The 22,904-nt window shown below is 37.1% G+C and overlaps 1 protein-coding gene across 1 annotated transcript in view; it reads left to right on the forward strand.

Moving 5' to 3' along the window:
* Positions 1-22,904, forward strand: part of KIF4A (kinesin family member 4A) — a 389,040-nt gene that overhangs the window by 200,407 nt on the left and 165,729 nt on the right. The window contains exons 13-17 of the mRNA XM_006895963.1: positions 1,181-1,237; positions 2,187-2,372; positions 17,631-17,734; positions 21,361-21,505; positions 22,188-22,298. Coding sequence (XP_006896025.1) covers positions 1,181-1,237; positions 2,187-2,372; positions 17,631-17,734; positions 21,361-21,505; positions 22,188-22,298 — 603 coding nt within the window. The remainder of the gene's footprint in view (positions 1-1,180; positions 1,238-2,186; positions 2,373-17,630; positions 17,735-21,360; positions 21,506-22,187; positions 22,299-22,904) is intronic.

Raw genomic sequence — 22,904 nt, forward strand, 5'->3', positions numbered from 1 at the left:
TATGAGGTGGATTGATTCAGTGACTGGGATAATCGGGATGGGAGTGTCAGAGACAGTGTGATTGGCACAGGACAGAGCAGAGTTTAGGGTTGTTGAGTTTAGGGTCGCTATGAGTCGCAAGCGACTCGACGGCACATAGCAACAAACAACAAACGATCTGTTCTTCCTAGGATCACTTCTACAGAATCACTTAAACAGTAACACAAATATTACAATGCCAAATATAGCCCAAAATCTAGTGGACAGAAAAGAACTTGCTTATATGATAGCATGTAAATAAATTAGTCTTAGTAAGAACTTTTAGGTTTCTCTTCTAGCATCTCCCTACAATTCCTACAACAACAAAAGAGGAATTTTCACTTTCAAGGGACTGAGTGCTTACTTTCCCCCTCCACTTAACCGCTAACTGGAGTATATACATATATTATCTGTTCTTATCTATATGAGAGAATGAGCTATAATACATATTCTGACTTCTTGAAATCATGTTTTCAGGATACCCACTCAGGCTATTTATTTTTTTAAGCAGAAGACTCTTGCCATCTTCATTAATTATAATATAAAAAAGATTTTTCTCTTCACTTTTCTGCTTCTTTCATAGTATTTCGTATTTCTTTTGAAAGGGCATGCACATCAGACCTGTAAAATGTAGGAATGGACTTAATAGTAAGCGCATAAGAGGAAAAGGTAGCTTAATCTCGGTTCAGCTTTGACCTATATGTTTCAGTCTGGTCTAATGATCTCTGGCACAGTAGAAGAAGTACAATTAGTATGTAAATTGCTGCATTAATTTATTTTCCTAGCTAACATATACTCACCATTTGTAAAGAAGAGAAACTCTGAGAGAGGAAAAATGAAAATATTGGAGTATCAAAACAACTCAATTAATTGCCATCAAGTCGGAATCAACTCAAAGCTGACCCTCCTATAAATAGGACAACTGGAGATGGCCTCTCTTTTTCCTAGAGAACAACTGGTGAATGTGAACCACCTTTGGATTGACAGCACAATTCTGTACCCTCTAGGCTACTAGAGCTCCCTGTTGGAGTATGTGTAACTTAAATGGATCTAGCACTTTAGATGGCCTCTTTGTATACCCTTTAAAAAATTAACAAGTATAAAATCTACTTGTAAGAGTTATTCAGAGTTCTTTTTCTAACTGAAACATTTTTCATTTCAGGGTGAAACTGTTTTTTGTCTGGCTGCAGCAAATGATACTGTAGTAGATCCAGAACCTGTAAGTAATTGACCCTTGTGTATAGAACCAGAAGCTTCAACTGTGCCATTTCCTGTAATTCCTTGCTTATTTCAAGAAGAGAAATCCAAAAATCATAAATATAAAAAAATCTCTAACTGGAATAAATCCTAACTATAGTAGTATAATTAGTAATTGATAATAGGACTTTTCAGAGATGTCATGTGCCACATTTTCATTGTGTCTTACTGATTTCTTATTAATAATAATATTCTTTGTGAACTGTCCAGGAAGTTAAAATGAATAGAGGAATAAATTAACAAGGAAGCAAATTAGGAAATTATGCTAAAATAACATTAGATCAAAATGAAAGATTTTTTTTCTGAGCCTTATTTTCTACAGATACAGGGAGTTGCAGGATGCTAGTAAAAGAACCAAGTCCTCATGGTGCCAGAATTGCTAAAATATCTAAAGATAATAAAATAAAAATTAAAAACTGGATGATGGTTTACTTAAAATTACTTTTTCCAAAAAAAAAAAAAATACTTTTTCCTCCTAAAAGGACATATAAATGCGTGATTTTCATATTCTGACAAAAAGAAGAGGGCAAACAAATCAAGTGCTAATTATCATCTCTGTTGAGAATAAATATGGCTTGTTCTCCATTTCTACCATTCCAAAAGTGCCTCTATCCTTGAAAGAGGTATATTTCAAGGTACCTCTCCTTTAAGGACACCTTGAAATGAACTAAAAATAAGAAATAGTTGCCAGATCAATAAAAGAAAGAATAAGAAACTTCATTGATTCGGAAGAGTCAGTTAAAAATCTCTAAAATACATGTGGTGTTTTTGAGAGCATGCAAGTACTGTATGAGAAAATCAGTTCTAAAAGAACAGTGAATGGAGAACTGGCCATAAGAATTGATTGAACAGTACATAACGAATTCCAGTTATTTGGTTCTCTGACAAATCATAATCTTTATTTCTTTCAGCAAGTAGAAACAAGTCCAGAGACCAGCAGATCTTCTGATGTTTTTACCACTCAGCATGCTTTACATCAAGCCCAAATGACTAAGAAGCTTATAGAGTTGAATAAAGCCCTTGTACTCAAAGAGGCTCTAGCTAAGAAAATGACTCAGAATGACAGTCAGCTACAGCCGATTCAGTTCCAATACCAGGTAAATCATTTATATTATGTTAGTTGATATTTGCTCAAGTCTATATATATATTTTTTTTTAAATGGAAGAAGACAAAGATAAAATAGTGTGGAGATCTGGTGGGCATAGTTCAGTGGTAATCAATTTTATAAAACATGTTGTTGTTTTGTGTTTACCTATCCTTACCCCTCTGCTGCCACCCTTCCTTCTGCTTGAGTACCCATACATGTTATATGAGTTATCCTTCCATTTTTACAATGGTCTTAAGCAGTATTTGTCCTTATGAGACTGCTTTAGTTCACTTAGCCTAATGCTCTGAACCTCTACCAAGTAAGTATTTTTTTTTTAAATTGTTTTTCCTGTGTGCTACATAGTATCCCATTGGATGAATGTACCACAGTTTCTCAATCCATTCAGTTGTGGTTGAACATTTGTGCTGTTTCCATGTTCCTGTGATGGCGAATAAAGCTGGTGTGAATATTGGTGTACAAATCTGTTTGTGTTTCACTTCTAATGTCCTTGGGGTATATTCCTAGTAGTGGAATAGCTGGGTCATATGGTGTTTCTAGGTTCAACTTTTTTTTAAAACTATTTTCATGAAAGTTTACAGAGACTGGATTTCCATTCATATATTGTTCCACACTTTCCTCCCCACCCACCCCACCTCTCACTTTGCTTTTCTCCATGAGAAGAGAAAAAAAATACTCTTTCATTGTTATAAAATCCTCCCCTTCCTCCAAGTCCACTTTACTATGCAGCTCTTATTTTGGACTGTTGTCATGAAAATAATACTTAATCATATATTCCTTTAAAACAGTTCTCTCCCTCATCTGTTTCAATGTAGTATACATTATTTCCTCCTTTCTTAAGTTCCCTTCAACCCCAATTTCAGTCTCATTTTACAATAGTGGCACTATACAGTGTTTGTTCTTTTGTGACGGAGATATTTCACTTAGCATAATGTCTTCCAGAATCATCCAGTTTGTATAATATTTCATTAGTTTCTTGTTTTTCAAGGCAGCATAGTATTCCATTGTGTCAATATACCACAGTTTCTCTATCCATTCATTTGTTGATGGGCACTTGGATTGTTTCCAACAATTTGCTATTGTGAACAAAGCAGCAATACACATGGGTATGCATATATCTGCTTGGGTGGCGGTTATGGTTTCTTTAGGGTATATTCCGGTAGGGAAATTACTGGGTCAAATGGTATTTCTATTTGTAACTTGGTAAGAAAGCGCCATACTGACTTCCACAGTGGTTGCACCATCTTACACTCCCGTCAACAGTGAATAAGAGCTCCAGTTTCTCCACAACCTTGCCTGCATTTATTGTTTGCTGCTCTATTGAATTTTGCTATTCTTACTGGAATGAGATGATGTCTCATAGTTGTTTTGATTTGCATTTCTCTTAGAGCTAGGGATTTTGAGCACTTCTTCATGTGTTTGTTTACCATCTGAATGACTTCTTTGGTGAAGTGTCTGTTCATATCCTGTGCCCACTTTGCAATTGGATTCGTTACCATTATCTTGTTGTGATGCTCAAGTATTCTATAAAATTTATATATACGTCCCATATCTGACATGTCATTACCAAATATTTTTTCCCAATCTGTGGCTTCCCTTTTTTACCCTGTTGGAGAAGTTTTTTTATGTGCATAGAGATTTAATTCTTAGAAGGTCCCATTCATCTATTTTATCCTGTCTTGGTTATAGGTTTTTCAGGATGCTTGTTAAACTGTTCATGTTGTTGATTAGGGATTCTAGAGTTCTTCCAAGCTTTTCTCTAATGCAGTTTATAGTCCTTGGTTTTAGTCCTAGGTCCTTGATCTACTTTGAGTTAGTTTTTGTATATGGTGTAAGGTGTAGATCTTGCTTGAATTTTCTACAGATAGTTTTCCAATTTTGCCAACACCATTTGTTAAAGACTGCCATTTCCCCACTTAACTGATTTATCTGCTTGTCAAAAATTAGTTGTTCATAGGTAGATGGGCTGATTTCTGGGTTCTCAATTGTATTCTGTTGATCTATGTTTCTGTCATTGTACCAGTACTATGCTATCTTGACCACCACGGCAAGGTAGTAGGGTTTTAAATCAGGGAATGAGATGCCTCTTACCTTGTTTCTCTTTTTAAGGAGTGTTTTGTTTATTCAGGGTCTCTTTCCATTCCAAATAAAATTGAAGATTGTCCTTTCCATCTCTTTGAAGAACAGAATTTTTATTTGTATTGGGATTGCATAGAACATGTAAACTGCCTTTGGTAGTACTGTCATTTTCACAGTATTGAGTCTTCCTATCAATGAGCAAGATATATTCTTCCATTTCCCCAGATCTCTTTTGGTTTCTTATAATAATGTTTTGTAATTTACCTTAAATAGATCCTTTGTGTTTGTGGTTAGATTTACTCCCAAGTATTTAATCTGTCGTTAACTATTGTGAAGGGTATTGTTTTTCTCAGCTCCAGTTCTGTATCCTCTTTGTCACTGTAGAGAAATCCAATTAATTTTTGTATGTTGATCTTGTATCCTGCTACTTTGCTGAATTGATCCACTGTGTCCAACAGTTTTCTTGCGGATTCTTTAAGGTTTTCTTAGTATACTATCATATCATCTGCGTAGAGAGATAATCTTACCTCCTCTTTGCCAATTTGGATACCTCTCATTTCCTTTTCTTGCCTTATTGGTATTGCTAAGACTTCCAATACATTATTGAATAGAGAGGTGATAGTGCGCATCCTTGCCTAGTTTCTGTTCTCAAAGGGAATGCTTTTAATCTCTCTCCATTGAGAACAATGTTGGCTCTTGGGTTTGCTTATATACTTTTTACTATGTTGAGAAAGTTCCCTTCTAATCCTATTTTGATGAGTGTTTTAATAAGGAAAGGGTGTTGGATTTTGTCAAAGGCCTTTTCTGCTTCAATTGATAGGATCATGTGCTTCTTGTTCTTTGCTTTGTTATATGATGAATTACACGGATTAATTTTCTTATCATCCTTGCATACCTGTTATGAAGCCCATTTGGCTATGGTGAATTATTTTTTTTTATGTATCATTGTTTTTTATTGGTCAGTATTTTATTCAGGATTTTTGCATCTATGTTGATGAGAGATATTGTTTTCTATTTTGGTGGTGTCTTTACCTTGCTTTGGTTTCAAGGATATGTTTGCTTCATAGAATGAGTCTGGGAGAATTTAATCTTTTTCTATTTTCTGAAATAGTTTATGTAGGATTTCTGACAGTTCTTCTCTGAATTTCATTTGTAAAACCATCTGGTACAGGGCTTTTTTTGACTGGAAGTTGTTTATTTACCATTTCAATTTCTTATTTTGTAATGGGTCTGTTCAGGTGTTCAATATCAGTTTAAGTCAGTTTAGGTAGGTTTTAGGTTTCTAATTATTTGTCCATTTCCTCTAGGTTCTGATATTGTTTGACTATAGTTTTTCCATAATATTCTTTGTTAGCTTTTTTATTTTACTGGCTCTGTTGTGATGTTGCCTGTTACATCTTTTATTCAGATCATTTGTGTCTTTTCCATTTTTTCCTTTGTTAGTTTTGCTAGTGGTTTGTTGATTTTATGGACCTTTTCAAAGAACCAACTCCTAGTTTTGTTGATGTTTTCAATTGTTTTTCAGTGTTCTATTTAATTTATTTCTACCCTAATTTTTATAATTTCAGGGGTTTTTATAAGTGTCAAATTTTTTTGCTGTTGTTTTTCAATTTCTTGGAGATGTTGGGTTAGAGAGTTAATGGTCATTTTTACAGTGTCCTGTAATTCTTAAGTTTGTCTTTCATCCATTGAAAACAGTCCGTCATTGTTCTTTTTTTTTTTTTTTAAATAATCATTGTTCTTTTATATTCTGTGTCAGAAAGTTCCATCAGACTTTCTGGCTTCAGGAAATCCATTGGTACTGTGTCACTTTTTGGGGGATAACATCTTGCTTTACGCTTATGTAGTTTATGAGGTGGCCTGTTTCATTCGTGATGTTGCTGTGTTGGAGTTTTTCATGCCTGAGGTGATGATAGGTTCTTTATCTGAAGTCACTGAGTAGAGGTAGGCGGAGTGTGGAGGGTGGAGGCTGGGAAACATAGAGGTGGGCAACCAGGTGCATTGCATAGAGACGGGTCCAGGTGCGGTGCTGATGCCAGGCGAGTTGGCCAAGTTGCACAGAGGTGGGTGCTAGGCGTGGTGCATAGAGACAGTCAGAGTGTGAGTCCCATAGAGGTGGGTATAGCACATGGCATGCAGAGGTGGGTGCCTGGCAAGAAGTGATGCATAGAGGTGGGCTGAGGGCTCAGCAGGTAGAGGCAGGTTCTGGACAGCATCTAGATGTGGGAACAGGGGCCAGGCCAGGGCTTGTAATCTCTCACTGGTTGAATACATGTAGAGACCTTACTCAGATTCCAGCTTTCAGGCCCATTTCCCAGCTGCCTTTATGTTCACCTTTTTGAGGAAATGCCAAACTGTCTTGATGAGTGGTTGTACCATTTTAAAACCCCACTAATAATGTATGAGAGTTCCTACCTCTTCACACCCTCTCCAACATTTATTGTTTCCTGTTTTGTTAAACTTTGCCAGTCTTACTGTGTTGAGATAGAATCTCATTGTGGTTTTGATTCGCATCTCTCTTATTTTGAGAGTGATTTTGAACATTTCTTCATGTATCTGTAGGCCACCTAAATGTCTTTCTCTGTGGAAAGTCTTTCAATGCTTTTTGCCCATTTTGTAATTGTGTTATCAGTCTTTGTCTTCTGAAGGCCCAGGAGTATTCGGTAAACTTTTGTTATGAGATCCTTGTCCAAAATTGTTTTCTCAAATGTTTGTTCCCAATCAATAGGCTTTCTTTTCACCCGTTTGGAAAAAGGTTTTGATGAGCACCGAGATTTAATCTTTAGAAAGTCCCATTCATCAATTTTATCCTCTCTACATTGTTAATTTCTGGCTGTGTTTGACAGTTTCGTTATACCATAGGTTAAGCCTTCTAAGCTTGGTCCTAGTTTGTCTTTGATGAACATTATGGTTTATGGTTGCACATATTCTTTTAATGCTTCCTGGGTCATTCAATATATTGCTCATAACATCTTTCAGTTTCATAACTTTTTCAGTTCTCTCAGCTTTGGAAATGCAAATCAAGTTCTTCCCTTTTGAGTCTCCAATTCCAGATCTCTGCACATTCCATTAGAATGCTTTATATTGTCTTCTCAAGCTGCCCTTTGAAATCTTCTATTCAGCTCTTTTACTTTGACATGTTTTCCCCCTCCTTTTTTTTTTTTTTTTGCTTCTCAATGCTCTGATATCATTTTCAGAGTTTCTTCTGACATCCATTGAGGATTTTTCTTTCTCCTCTATTTTTGTAATGACCTTTTGCTTTCTTCATGGGTGATATTTATGTCATCCCAAAACTCAACCTGTCTTCAGACATTGGTATTCAATCCTTTAAACGTATTCTTAAAATGATTTTGAAATACACATGGAATAGATTTAAGATCATTTTTGGTTCTTGTGGACTGTTTTCAATTTATTCAGCCTCAGTTTCACCTTGCACATTAGTAATTGATGGTCTGAACCATAGTCTGCCCTGGCCTAGTTTAGATTGGAAAAGGTCCATATTTGCTCCCATTCCTAAAAAAAGGTGATCTAACTGAATGTGGAAACTTTTGAACAATATCTTTAATAATACCACATGCATATAAAATAATGCAAAAAATCTTGAAAAATTAGCTATAATTGTACATATATAGGGGACTGCCAGAAGATCAAGCACGATTTAGATGAGGTCATTGCACTAGGAATATGATTGCTGATGTTAGACGGATTCTGGGTGAAAGTAAAGAATACCAGTAGGATGTCTATTTTTGCTTTATGACTATGCAAAGGCATTTGTCTGTATGGATCATAACAAGTTATGGCTAACATTGAGAAGAATGGGAATTCCAGGGCACTTAATTGTGCTCATACAAAACCTATACCTAAACTAAGAGGCTGTTATACGAACAGAGCAAGGGCACACTACAGGGTTTAAACATAAGAAGGAAGTGTGTCAGGTTTGTATTCTATTTCCATATATTTTAATCTATACGCTGAGAAAATTATTTGAGAAGCTGGAGTCTATGAAGAAAACTATGGCTTCAAGATCAGAGACTCATCAATAACCTGCGTTAGGCAGATGATACAAACGTTCTTAAAAGTGAGGAGGACTTAAACTTGTTGCAGAAGATAAAAGAGTATGGCCTTCAACATATTTTGCATCTAAACATCAAGAAAACAAAACTTCAACTGGAAACATCATGATAGATGGAAAAAAGAAACTGTCAACAACTTCATCTTACTTTGATCTACAATTAACACCATGGTACCAGCAGGCAGGAAATCAGGAAATGTGTTGCACTATTAAAGTTGCTATAATCAAGGATGCTTTAGGCAGAATGTTAAATGATCCAGGAGGTATCAAAAGAAGATGGAAGGAATATACTGAGCCATTGCATCGAAAGGAATTGGCATATACAGAAGAATTTAATGAAATAACGTTTGAGCAAGAGCCTATGGTGATGAAGAAGTTCAAGCTGCCTTGAAGGAAATAGCAAAAAATTAGGCTCCAGGAATAGATGGTATACCAATTGACTTATTTCAGCTAACAAATGCTGCCCTGGAATGTGCTCACCAAGTTGTGCCAAGAAATCTGGAGAACAACCACTTGGCCAACTGACGGGAAGAGATCTATATTTGTTCCCATCCCAAAGAAGGGTGACCCGACAGATTGTGCAAACTACAGAACAGTGTTATTGATTTCACATGCAAGCAAGATTCTACTGAAGATTATCCAAAAATAACTGGAACAGTACATCAGCAGAGAACTGCCAGAAGTCCAGGCTGGGTTTAGAAGGGGACTAGGGATATTGTAGCTGATGTTAGATGGATCTTAGCTGAAAGCAGAGAATACCAGAGGAATGTCTATCTGTGTTTCATTGATTATGCAAAGGCATTTGACTGTGTGGATCATAACAAACTGTGGCTGACTCTGAGAATAATGGGAATCCCAAAACATTTAATCGTGCTAGAATCCCAGAACATTTAATCGTGCTAATGCAAAACCTATAGTTGGACTACGAGGCAGTCATCAGAACAGAGCAGGGCAACACTGCATGGTTCAAAATTGGGAAGGGTGTACACCAGGGATGTGTCCTATCTCCATACCTTTTAAACCTGTATGCAGAACAGATTATCCGAGAGGCTGGGCTCTGTGAGGAGAAGCGTGGCATTAGGATTGGTAGAAGATCTATCAACAATCTGCGTTATGCAGATGACACACCCTTGCTCGGTGAAACTGAGGAGGACCTCATGCAGTTACTACAGAGGGTCAAGGACTGCAGCCTTCAGTATGGACGGAGGCTCAGTGTCAAGAAGACAAAGATTCTCACCACTTGGCCAGTCAGTAAGTAGCATCAGGATGGATGGCGAAGAGATTGAGATTGTTCACAGCTTCAGTTTGCTCAGCTCCACGGTCAACACTCTTGGCACCAGCAGCCAGGAAATAAAAAAACGTATTGCGATAGGAAAGTCTGCTGTTAGGGACCTCTCTAAATTACTCAAGAGCAATGGTGTCTCTCTGGAGACTAAGGTCCGTCTGATACAGGCCATGGTTTTTGCAATCATTTGTTATGCATCAGTGTGTTGGACAATGACTAGGGAGGATAGGAGGAGAATTGATGCCTTTGAGCTGTGGTGCTGGTGAAGAGTATTGAATGTACCATGGACTGCCAAGAAAACAAACAGATTCACCCTGGAGAGGGTTAAACCAGGCTACTCCTTGGAGGCAAGGATTCTGGGGCTTTGTCTGACATACTTTGGACATGTAAGGAGAGACAGGTCCTTGGAGAGGGACATCATGCTTGGTAGGGTAGAGGGACAGCACGGGAGGGGAAGATCCTCTATGAGGTAGATTGATTCAGTGACTGGGGTAATCAGGATGGTGTGTCAGAGGCAATGCGATTCGCACAGGATAGAGTAGGGTTTAGGGCTGTTGTACATAGGGTCGCTATGAGTCCCAAACGATTTGACGGCACATAACAACAACATTAAAGTCTGCAGTCAGGAACCTCTCCAAATTATTAAGGAGCAATGATGTCAGCTTAAGGATTAAGGTGCATCAGATTGAGGCTGTGATCTTCCAATGACTTATCTGAGAGCTGCACAATGAATAAGACTGACTGAGAATTGACACCTTTGAGCTGTATTGTTGGAGAAGATTATGGAATATCCTTTCGACTGCCAAAGAACAAACAAATATGTCTTGGAGAAAGTGCAGCCCGAGTGGTCCTTGTAGGCAAAGATGATAAAGCTTCACCTCACATACTTTGGGCATTTTGCTAGGGAGACTATTTCTTGGAGTGGGTCATCATACTTGGAAAGGCAGAGGATCAGTGAAGGATAGTAAGACCCTCAACCAGGTGGATTGACACAGTAACTGCGTCACCGAGCTCTAGTGTGAGGATGGCAGAGCATAGGATAGGGTTTAGATCTTTTATTCATAGGGTTGCTATGTGTTGCAATCCGCAACCTTTTTTCCTGGGAGAAATGAACATAAAGAGACAGACACACACAGAAGACAAGACAGGACTGCAGCAAAGAAACACACAAACCAACGGGTCAAGAACTGCAGACCCCTAGGCCTGGCTCGTTTATTATTTTATAATCATCCAAAAACAGTCTACGTGTAGGCACTCATAATTTGGGGGGAAACTTATTTACCAGAAACTAGACTTGTTTAGACTTGCTTGGCACAGAATATTCTCACGGAATCTTTCTTGCTTCCATATCTATATTTACCAGAAGGGATAAGACTATTCCTTGGAATATCTTGGACCTCTTATGCTAGCGTCCAAGGTCCTCATTTGTATGCAAAATCAAGGACACATTCCTCTTCCACACCCTTCCTGATTGAGGAAGGCCAAAGGGACATCTGTGTGCAGACTATTTCTTTACTAACCCTTCTGGCTCCTTCACTATGGGTTGTACTTTACTCAGTGGCACCTAATAAAAACAAATATGTTACTTATTGCTCCAATTGTGTACATTTTTATTTTACTTATGTCGAGGTATAAGCCATACAATTATATCCTAATATTGTCAAAGAATTCAAAGGATGTGTTGCATTAAGAAAATCTGTGGTCAGCAACTGCTCCAAAATTTTCAAGAGTAATGATGTCAGTTTAAAGAGTAAGGTCACCTGAGCCAAGCCATATTTTCAATTACTTCATTTGTATATGAATGTTTGAATAAGGATAACTAAAGAAGAATTGATGCCTTTAAATTACAGTGTCGGAGAATAATGATGACTATTCCGTGGATGGTTAAAAGAATGAACAAGTTTATCTTTGATGAATTGCGACAAAGATGCTTCTTAGATCAAAGATTGTGAAACTTTGTCTAACATATGCTGATCAATTTTCAGCAGGGACTGGTTTTTAGGAAAGGGCATCATGCTGAGAAAGGTGGAGAATCAAAGGAACTAAGACAAACTATGCACTAATTTCGAAGAAAAATCAGAATCAAGAGGCCTTTATGCACTTGGGAAATGACTTTGATAAAAAAGATTTTACAGTGTCTAATTTAAACTCAGAATCAATAAAGATCTTAACAATATTCTTCTCACCTCAAAAAGAAAAAAGAAAAAAAAAAGAAAGAGGCAGACCACCAACAAGAAGTATTGACACAGTGATTATAACAATGAGCTGGAGCACAAAAGAGATTATGAGGATGACACAATATAGGGCAAGATTCCAATCTGTTGTTTATAGGTTCACTATGAATAATAATCAACTCAATGATGGTGAACAACACTCAGAGTACTATATGCTTGTATCTAGAAATACCTATAGTATTCATACTTTTTTATTAGGTACTACACTAAATTTTCAGAATCAAAACAGGAAAAGCATTTATACAAAATCATTTTCCTCAGTTTTTTCCCTCTTATAGTAAAGGTTGTATGTTTGTTGTTGTTGTTTGATGCCATTGAGTCCTAGACGACTCATAGCAACCCTATGAATGAATGGCCTGAGCACTGTTCATACATAGAGTTTCCGGACGCAAGCCATTTCGGAAGTGGATGCCGCTCCTGCTTCCAGAAAGGTTGTATACATACAAAATAATTGAGCTCCCAGTAGAGGTTTTTCAAGTGGAATCATACAATATTTATCCTTTTGTGATTGATTTCTTTTGCTAACTATGATGTTTTCAAAATTAATTCATATTGAAGCATGTGTTAGTACTCTGTAGAATAGACCTGTTTATTCTCTTGGCAGTCCATGTTATGTTCAATACTTTTCTCCAGCACCAGAACTCAAAGGCATTGATTATTCTTCCTTAGTCATTGTCCAACTCTCAAATGTATATCAAACATTTGAGAAGACCTTGGCCTGCATCAGGCACACCTTAGTCTCTAAACTGACATCATTGCTCATTAGCACTCTCATGAGATACTTGATAGCCAATTTCCCCATGCAATTTGTCTTTGGATTTCCTGATTGCTTGTGTCAAGAGTTGATTGTGGATCCAAGCAAGATAAAATCATTAACAACTTCAGTCGTTTCTCCATCTATCCTGATACTTAACTACCTGTTGGCCTGGTAATGAGGATCTTTGTTTTCTTGATTTTGAGCTTCAATCTATATTGAAGGCTGCAGTCTTTGCCCTTCTGCAGCAATTGCTTCATGCCCTCCTCAGTTTTGGCAAGCAAGATTGTATCATCTGCATGCTGCAGGTTATTGAATAGTTTTCTTCCAATCTTGTTGCCATATTCTTCTTCATATAGTCCAGCCTTCTCCCAAATGTTCTGTGTTGCATAGATTGATAAGGAAGATGTGTTTGGAGAGTTTTTTGTGCCTCCACTGGAGGGGCAGGTGGTAGAATAATGCAGCTTAGTGCTAAGGTTTTTTTACATTTCAGATGTGGGGTGGAGAAAGAATCTCTTGCATCCTTTCAGGCAGGCTAGTAGTGATAGAGTCAGGAGAAGGAGTCTGTTCTCGTGCTCATTCTTTCTACTAGAATGCCAGGGCTTCAAATTTCTCTGGTTCTGATGAAAGGACTTTTGGAGATTGGAGGCATCAGAGGCTTTTTTAGCTAAGGTAGAGCTCTTCTGTAATGTATCATTTAGTTGCCTTTGCTGCTAGGGCCCTTGAGTCTTGTCCAGCAAGCCAGGTTAGTGGCTGAGTATTCTAAATTCTCTATAGCCACAGGCCACTTTTTCTCCCCCACTAAATTTTGGTCCATACTTCCCTCTCTAGACCATTGTGTTTTAATTATAAACCTTTTTTGCTTACACAAAATTTCCTAGGGGACATATTTACTTTATAGACACTGTCAACCTTTTAAAAAAAATGATACTCTATATTTCCCAGGGAGTAGGTATCCCTTGTGAGTTTCCCATACTTCTCCCTCAAACAACAGGTAAGCCACAAGACTGGAGTGGGGTCAGGGGAAGGGTAACTGGAGAGGTTGCATGCCTGCCTCATCCATCACTGGCTGGTTCCAGAGTAGATATTTCTTTCTGGACTCTTTCAGTGCAGAGGGTTTGGTAATCCCAAATGTCACTGTCATTGTTTGCTCAGTTCTGCTTGTAGTCATATGTGGTCACCTCGAAACCATGGTTTGGGATTCTGCTCACTTCAGCTCTGTGAGAGGGAGCCAGAACTGCCTCTTGGTGTCCCTCTCAGTCAATCTCCACTCACACTCTTTCACACAGTGTCTTGCTACAGTCTTTGCCCTTCTGCAACAAGTGATTCATGTCCTCCTCAGTTTTGGCATGTAAGATTGTATAATCTGTATACTGCACGTTGTTCTTCTTCCAATTCTGTTGACATATTCATCTTCATATAGTCCAGCCTTCTCCCAAATGATATGTGTTGCATATAGATCTCCATTTTTTTTACCACCTCAGTTCCTCACTCTTACCTCTGTTGTATGCAAGAAGCATTTCTTTGCATTCTCGGTTTCTCCACTAGTACATCTGCTGCAAGTGAATACTAAGGAGCTGCTTGAGGAGCACTCACTTCTTCATCTGTGCAGGCCTTCTTTTACCTATATTTTACTTTCCCAGGTAAGGCCTTACCTCATCTCAGCATTTGTCCCCTCAAAGATCTGCCAGTAGTTTCCCTCCCACCCCATCGAGGCATCCACACAGGCACGAGATGTCCTTGGCATGCGCTCAGCAGATTTTATACTCCAGCTTGATCAGGGCCCTTGAATTGGGTCTCCAGAGGGCCAGTAACAACCAGATGATTCTCAGTGTCTCTTCCCGTGGCTTCACTTCCTGGCCAGTGCACCAATAATGTTGCAAAAAAAGTGAGACCCGGGGGAGACACTTCGGGAGTAAATCACTATGAATGGCTCCTTAATAAGAGGCAAAACTTAATACACTAGCGGAGCTCTGGAGTACTCATGTCTAAAATGACTGGGTTCCTGGAACTGCTTTGTTGGGCCTTCTTAAAAGAAACAGACAAAGATGCAGATCTGCTACTCTATCATTGGTGGTTTTAATGCAGGGTAGGGGGGTCTGTGAGTTTGGACATATCTTGGCCAGAAAAGTGTATACTCCTAGAAGGTCACAGATTCTCTAGTGTAGCAGAAAAAGAAATATTCTCACAGAATTACAGCCTTCCTGACTTTTCAGATAAGGAAGCACCTGCAGAACCTCTCTTCTCTTTTTCCCAGAAATTCTTCTTTGTTCCCAGGGCATCTCTCTATGAGTCAGTTTCAGATCTGTTGTTTTTAGGGTCGTTATGAGTTGCACTTTAAAACTCATTTTAGTGGAAAATAGTTTTCTTTTTCCACTTACACAAGTTCCAATGTTTAAAGATTTTCAAGTAAAGAGTATTTTTTTATTAAGATGGATTCCTTTGTTGATAGTGTGTGATCAGGTATCATTTTTATATATTGTACATAGAATTGAACTGAATTAGAGAAATTCAATGATATATTTTTATATTTTTATTATATTAACACAAATAAGGGTAAAGTATATAGACACATATTACCAAATTTATATCCTTTGATTATACTATACTAGCTCCCAACATTCATTGGAAAACAGCTCTATGGATTAATCTAATCCCCAATTGATAATGGGATGAATGGTGCAGTAATAGGCAGCTCTTATATTTTTTGTACTTAGGATTGCCATGAGTCAAAACCAATTTGATGACAGCTGAACAACAGATTGTTTCTACTTATTTATGTCAGTTCACTACTTGTCTAAGTACTTCATGGTTGTTACTCACTCAGCTTGTTTTATTTTACTTTTGTTTTCCTGTCACTCATACACAAAACAAGCCACTATTAGAAAAATCTATAAATTAGATTTCCCATTTTTTTTAGATTTCCCATTTTTTAATACAACTAAACTACATTTTCCAGAATTTTCTTTACTGAAGCACATATATCAGTGCATAGCTATTGAACAGATATTGTTTCATTATCTAAATATATTAATATTTCTCTTTACATTTTAACTATTTTATTTGATCTTTCCAGTAACCTAGTGAGTTAAATGTAATGATTGTTTACTTAGATAAGGAAACTTTTGGGAGCCCTCTGTGACTACTTCTAGTTCAATGATTTGATAGGAAGATTCCCAGATGTCAGTATATAGTCATACTCATAACTACAATTTATTATAGTGAAAGATACTGAGCAAAGTCAACAGCAGGGAAAGGCACATGGAACAAAGTCCAGAGTAAATTAGGTATAAGTCTCAAAATTTCTATCCAAGTCGAGTCACATAGGACATGTTTAATTCTTATAGGGATGAGTTGTGACAGTATATGTAAAATGTCATCTATCAAGGAAGCTCTCATAATCCTAGAGTTATCTAGGGATTTTGCCAGAGGTCAGCTATATAGACACCTCTATATACATGTACCATAATTTCAGATACCCAGAAGAAAAAGTGATGTGGGCCAGTGCCATATCTGGCCACAAAGGTGGTAAGAAGACACTAAAAAACCCCAAGAAGCAGACCAAGGAAATGGATGGGGAATAGAAGGTTTTTAAGCAGAAACAAAAAAAAGTACAGAAGAAACTTGAGGAGCTAAAAGAGAAGGCTGCGAGTCAGGGTCCCCTGGCCACGAGTGGAATTAACAAATAAATAAGACAGGCAATGATGAACCTTACTTCCATTCCTTTTTAAAACATCTGGATTCTCTGCTATAGCATCTGATGCCACCTATAGTTAAAGTGTTGTCATAGAGCCTGTTGTACACTTAAGAAGAAACTTTTGTATAACATAGAAGGAAAAGAAACCATATGATAGTCCATCTCTTCATTTCTCACTCAGCCATTCTGATCTCACCTGTGCAGTTAAAGGAAACACAATCCAGAATCTCCTCTTCATTCTTTGTTATGCCAAGTATTCTGTACCACCTGGAATTAAACCATCTCATCTGGGGAAAAAAAACAAAGTGATGTTCAGGATAAAGAATTTTGTTTGCAGTTTAGGCACAGTGAGCTACTCTTACCAATTGTTGTTGTTGTTTGGTGCCATCGAGTCGTAGATGACTCATAGCGACCCTATGAACAAACAGCCTGAGCAAGCCATTTCGGAAGTGGATGCTGCTCCTGCTACCGGGCTTGTTTTAGTCTGGAAGCTCCAGCCAACACTGTCCACCATGGGTACCCATTACCACGATTGGCACATCACTGTCACAGTCTTCAGCATCACAGCAACCACGAGTTACCTCTGTATACACAAACCAATGCTATACCACCTAGAAGAATGTTTGACAGGAAAACAGTTTGAACCTGGCCGAGGGCCACAGATGGAAATCATCTGCCTTTGGCTTCGTAGCATAACTTCCTTTCCACTAGGCCAATGTAGCTCTCTCTTTGTCGTTGTCGTTGTTATTCTCTTACCAATTAGGGAATGGTAAAAACCCTGTCAAAATCTAAGCTACGCAACATGGGTCAAGGGCGAATTTTGGAAACAGACTTTTCTAAGGAAAGCAGTCTCAAGCCTCTTGTGTTATGTTTTTTTCTGCACACAAAAAGGAGATGAAATGATTGTCTAAAACATTTAGCTAGTACATAGTAAAGTCAAGATTCAGACCTAGTCTTTTAAAGTTCATATTTTTGCCACTACATTACTTTAATCTTCATCAAATTAAGAACATATATTTTTGGTATACAATTGAAGTGGTAAAATTCAGTGCATGAGACATGGAATATTTCAGCCATTTTCTTCAGGTGCCTTGTAATTCTTTTTCTCTGAACTATGACCTTTTGTAGGATAATATAAAAAATCTCGAATTGGAAGTCATCATTCTACAAAAGGAAAAGGAAGAATTGGTTCTTGAACTTCAGACAGCAAAGAAGGATGTCAACCAAGCCAAGTAAGAATAAAGTCATAAATATTATTACAAGTTCTTAGTGCATGTGAGAAGCTATAGAGGCTTTAGAGAAATATAAGACATGTTTTCTTCCTCTATAGGATTTAAACCTGGTTTGTTTGTTTGTTTTTTAACACATATCAGGAATTAATTTCTTTTTTTTTTAAATAGTATTCAATTTATTACAAATATTTAGTATTGGCTTCCCATATTTCCCCCTTTTGTTTTTATCATAATTATGTTATCATCTAGATGAGAATCCTTTATACACAAACAAATTAAACATAACAAACTCAAAAAATACTTTCAAAAATCTCCATATGATCAGAAGGATTCAGGTTGAATATTCCTTGAAAGTCTGATTTAATTGTCCCATTGCCACAGTGCTTGTCAAAACCAGCTCTGATTAATCTCCTTTGTCAGTGTGTCCTTTGCCATTCCCTATTACTCCTCCCTGAGAGAGACTTCACTCTGATTCATAAGGAAAAGGGGATGGCGTATTCTCTTGGCTACTTCCTGCTGAAAAGGGAAGCTATGGGTTTCAGGGTGAAGATCTTCTCTCACTACTCTAAAGGGCCCCTTTGGCAATAGGAAACACGTAGACTGTTGTGGAGATTGATTTGGAAGTTAGGTGTATTGTTATCAATTGTGCTTAGCCATACATGTTCGTATCCTTGAAGATGTATCATGGAACTGTTGTAGCCTAGAACACACAAATTTAGCTAATAAGTTAAAAGTACATGAGTCAAAAATTAAAAGCAATAATATTCCAAATAGAGGTTCTAACAGTGGCAGAAATCAAGTTACAGAGGGAAGGTGGTTCTTAAAATAAAAGGCTTATTGACTAGCACTTTGTCTATTTTAGTATAAAGGTTAGAAACCACAAGATGTAGAGGCTCAACTATGTCATTTATTGTTCTTAAGTCCTAGACCAAATTCCATCTACCCCTGGGTTGTTTTACAACTCGGAAGTCCACATGCAAGGCAGAGGTGAAGTAAGGAACTGCTTATGAGGTCATCCATCAATTCCAACAACTAAGAAATATTGAGAAGAGTTGGGACCTCAGAAGGCTTTTAGGACCAAATAATAGGCTCTTGTGTCCAGGAGAAAATGAATATACTTACCAGTAATATTAATGCTCACCCACGGCTCTTCTGGGAGGATCTGAATCGTTGAATCATCCTCCTTTGTTTCCCGCTGAGAGCTGGGGCCTGTCAGTCCTGTCATCCATGAGGACCTGATGTGGGCCGCCCTTGGCCAAATGTCCTTCAGATCCACACTTAAAGCAAGTGAGTGGGAGCTTCCTCTCTACTCGCTTTCCTATCTGTGGCTCTCGTCTGTGACACTGTTTACTGAAATGGCCCAGCTTTCCACAGTGGAAGCAATTCTGACCTCCTTTATTACCTTTGGGTGGCATTGTTTATGAGTAAGACTTCCTTTTCCTGATACAGGCTCTAATCTGGCAGCAATAGCTGCCCCAATAATTTTGGCCACTCTCTGGTCTTTTCCCTCTAGATCCTAGTTGTTAAAAAAGGGGGAAATTTAAACAAATATACAACAAATAATTTTGAACAATATAATCTTTTAAGTTTAAGGCTAGAAATATTATCAACACGATCATTTCCAATCCAGAGATACATGTTCCAATACAGTTCCTGTTTTCCACAAATGGACAAATACTGCATGGTGCCACTATTGTAAAACAGGACTGACCTTGGGTTTGGGGAGAGACTGAGAAAGATGGGTTCAATAATGTATACTGCATTGAAACAGATGAGGGAGAAACTGTTTAAAAGGGATATGTGATTAGTTATTTTTGTCATGACAGGAGTCTAGAGCAAAGGCTACATGGTAGAGTGGACCTGGGGGAGGGTTTGTAAAACAATGAAAGAATTTTTCTTTTTCTTTTCCAAGAGTCTAGTGTTCTTGGGGGGAGGCTTGGGAGGGGAGAAGTGTGCGACATTGAATGAATAGAAATCCAATGTCTTTCTTAATTTTTACTGAAATTAATAATAAATTTAAATTTAAAAAATTTAAGTTAGAGTAAGGAAGGTAATGGATTTATAACTGCTCATGCTAATAACACTATATCATGGCATGGAGGAGGAATAGTGGAACTGTATCCACATTTACAATAAACCTGCTTTTAGAAAGTAGAGATAACACAAGGAAAGACAATTGAGAACATGTAGCTGATGCGATAGTTTATAGTTGTTGGATGCAAAGGTTGAGTGATAGTAGCACTGCCACTATTGTCATTACCTTTGTTGTATTTCCAGTGTAATCACAATAATATGTCCACGGACTTGTCCAGGTTGCACACTTTCTCCTAAATTTATTCTCCTTAGAATGCTGCCCTGAACAATCTGCACTTTATCCTATGGCAGTCTTTAGCCTCACCATTAGGAAAGTCTCTGGAAACCCAAGCCTTTGAGTTAAGCCTATCCATTTTAACCTACTGGAATTATTGTGAAATATGGATCTACTTTGTCTTATAGGTTTGATTCTAAATTTACCTTGTTCTAGGTCTTTCAGATGATAATAGATTGATTTTGCCTATTAAAAAAGTTGATATTTTATATAATGTTTCAAAATAACAGTAAAATATAAACTTTATGAATATGTGATTAATAGCCAAATAAATTTCTCAGGTCACAATTCCTTTATCAATTAGAGACAGGTTATTATGAAGGTTAGCATAAGTAATCCACTGTTATCGATTCAGTTCCAATTTATAGTGACCATCCATTGGATTTCAGTGTAAATCTGGAAGAGACTGCTCATCTTTCTCCTAAAAAGTTGCTGATGGATTCTAACTGCATTTTGGTTTATAACACAACATGCTACACCACCAGATAGGTGATCAAGGAAGACTTTATATAACGTTAACATTTGAAGTGGGTTTTGAGAATTTATTACACCTTACAAACAGCAATAATTTCCTTATCCCTGCACTGATGGTACATTAAAGAGCACTGGTGATACTATGGTTAGTTACTAAAGCAACAGGTCCACAGTTCAAACCTACCAGCCCTTCTGTGGGGGAAAGATGTAGCAGTGCCCTTATGTAAAGATTTATAGCCTTAGAAATACTACTGAGCCATTTCACTCTGTTATGAGTTTGAGTTGACTCAAGATCAGTTGGTTTGGGATTTGGGAATTGTAAATTAACTTATGAGTAGGCATACGTTCAAGGATATTGATTAGGATACCATTTCTTGATCAGTTACTTCTAAAGCTAAGACAAACAACCAAAGCATAATACAAAATACTTGCCTTCTTTTTATCAGTGACTGTATAAATATTTCTGTTTAATATAAAGCTTTCTTAAAAGTTACATGTTTTACTTTTATCTCAGACTTAGAATTATTTCTTGTAGCCAAAGTGAACCGAAATTCCTTCACAGAACCAACTTTTCACATAATGTGAAAATATTTTGAGGCAATTATATTGTTATTTACTAAAAAAACTTCCTGTTTTACTCCTTGTATAAAGCTCCCATTTTGTGAATGTTTTGATCACTTGAGTGGTGTTCATGATTTGGTTAGATGAGTGAACCTAGTAGTCTAGTATTTTGAAGTCCAACTTTGCTTTTGGGAGCCTTTACTCCTGTAGCATTTGTGTTTAGGTTGAGTGAGCGCCGCCGTAAACGTCTCCAGGAACTGGAGGGTCAACTAGCTGATCTAAAGAAGAAACTGAATGAACAGTCCAAACTTTTGAAGCTGAAGGAATCTACAGAGCATAATGTCTCCAAACTGAACCAAGAAATAAGGGTAATAAACTGTCATCCTTGCTTTTACTTCATTAGAAATTATAAATATTATACTACAGAGATGTTTTCAAGTGAACAAGTACCAAGTGGGGCCGTCATTTCAAGTATGAGTCTCCACAGCTCTCTGTTTTGCAAAGCATTGTGTTGGTCTGATGGAATCTAAATAGCAAAACCCTGCTTCAACATTCAGAGTTTAATATTTAGTTCTCTGAAACAAAAACATTTTAGTACATATTGGTGATATCCTGACCACATTCCTTGATAATATAGAATAATTTTTTAAGATATTAAATAATAAAGTGGCAGACACCAATAAAGAAAAAAATTCAGCTATGGAATGATCAAAATCTGATATTTGTAAAATGATAGTTATAGGCTGATTGTTTAAAGACACTTAGAATATAATAGCTATTAATATATAAAAATTTAAGGCTAAATTTAACCAATATCCACTATTTTGTTATTTCTTCAGAGTATTTATTCATTTGCTTAGTTTATACTTAACAACTCTGTAAGGCAATCATAGCAAGAGACATTGCATGAGTAATAATAAAATCTGTTTGTGACCTTCTTAGGTTAGCTGTGGAATTTTATTTCTTCTTAGTATATATCTATCCATCACCACACCAGGCTAGAATAAAGTACTGATGACTCATATGTGGACTATTATTTGTTTTTCACAGATGATGAAAAATCAGCGAGTACAGTTAATGCGTCAGATGAAAGAGGATGCTGAGAAGTTTAGACAGTGGAAAAAACAAAAAGACAAAGAAGTAACCCAGTTAAAAGAACGTGTAAGTATTGAAAAGTTCCTCAGAACTCTTTATGTACTAACTCATGACATTACGACTTTTCTTAAAACTAATGGTTTCCAAAATATGTAACATACTTATTAATTCAACAGCTGTCTATTAAATGTTAACTATATACAACGTCAATGACACATAACAATAATAACCATATACAAATTATTAGCTACTAAGTACCATGGGAAATAGAAAATGTGCAGTATATTAACTTGAAGGATGTCAGGTAAAGCATGAGCAGATTTCCCAATGCAAGGAATAAAATGATCTAGGATTTATATTATTCAAACAAATGAGAAGAATAATCACCAACTTCATATAGAAAACAAAGAGAGCCCAAATAAGCAAAAACTACTGAAGCAGAAAAACAAAGCAGCAGGTTTTATACTACCTATCTCAAAGCCACCCATGAATAACATCATAACTTTGCTCAGTACAGTGGTGGAAGATGAACCCTTCAAGTTGGATGTTACTGAAATGTTGACTAGATAATAGCTTCCTATTCAAAGCAGGTTCTATCTTAATGACATGGATGGAGTAAAGCTTTCATGCAGTGAAGATACATATCGTTTACTGATGTGGTAAGATTGAAAA

This window comes from Elephantulus edwardii, unplaced genomic scaffold, assembly GCF_000299155.1.
Source record: "Elephantulus edwardii isolate Elephantulus edwardi_28Jun2011 unplaced genomic scaffold, EleEdw1.0 scaffold00178, whole genome shotgun sequence".
Classification (NCBI taxonomy): domain Eukaryota; kingdom Metazoa; phylum Chordata; class Mammalia; order Macroscelidea; family Macroscelididae; genus Elephantulus; species Elephantulus edwardii.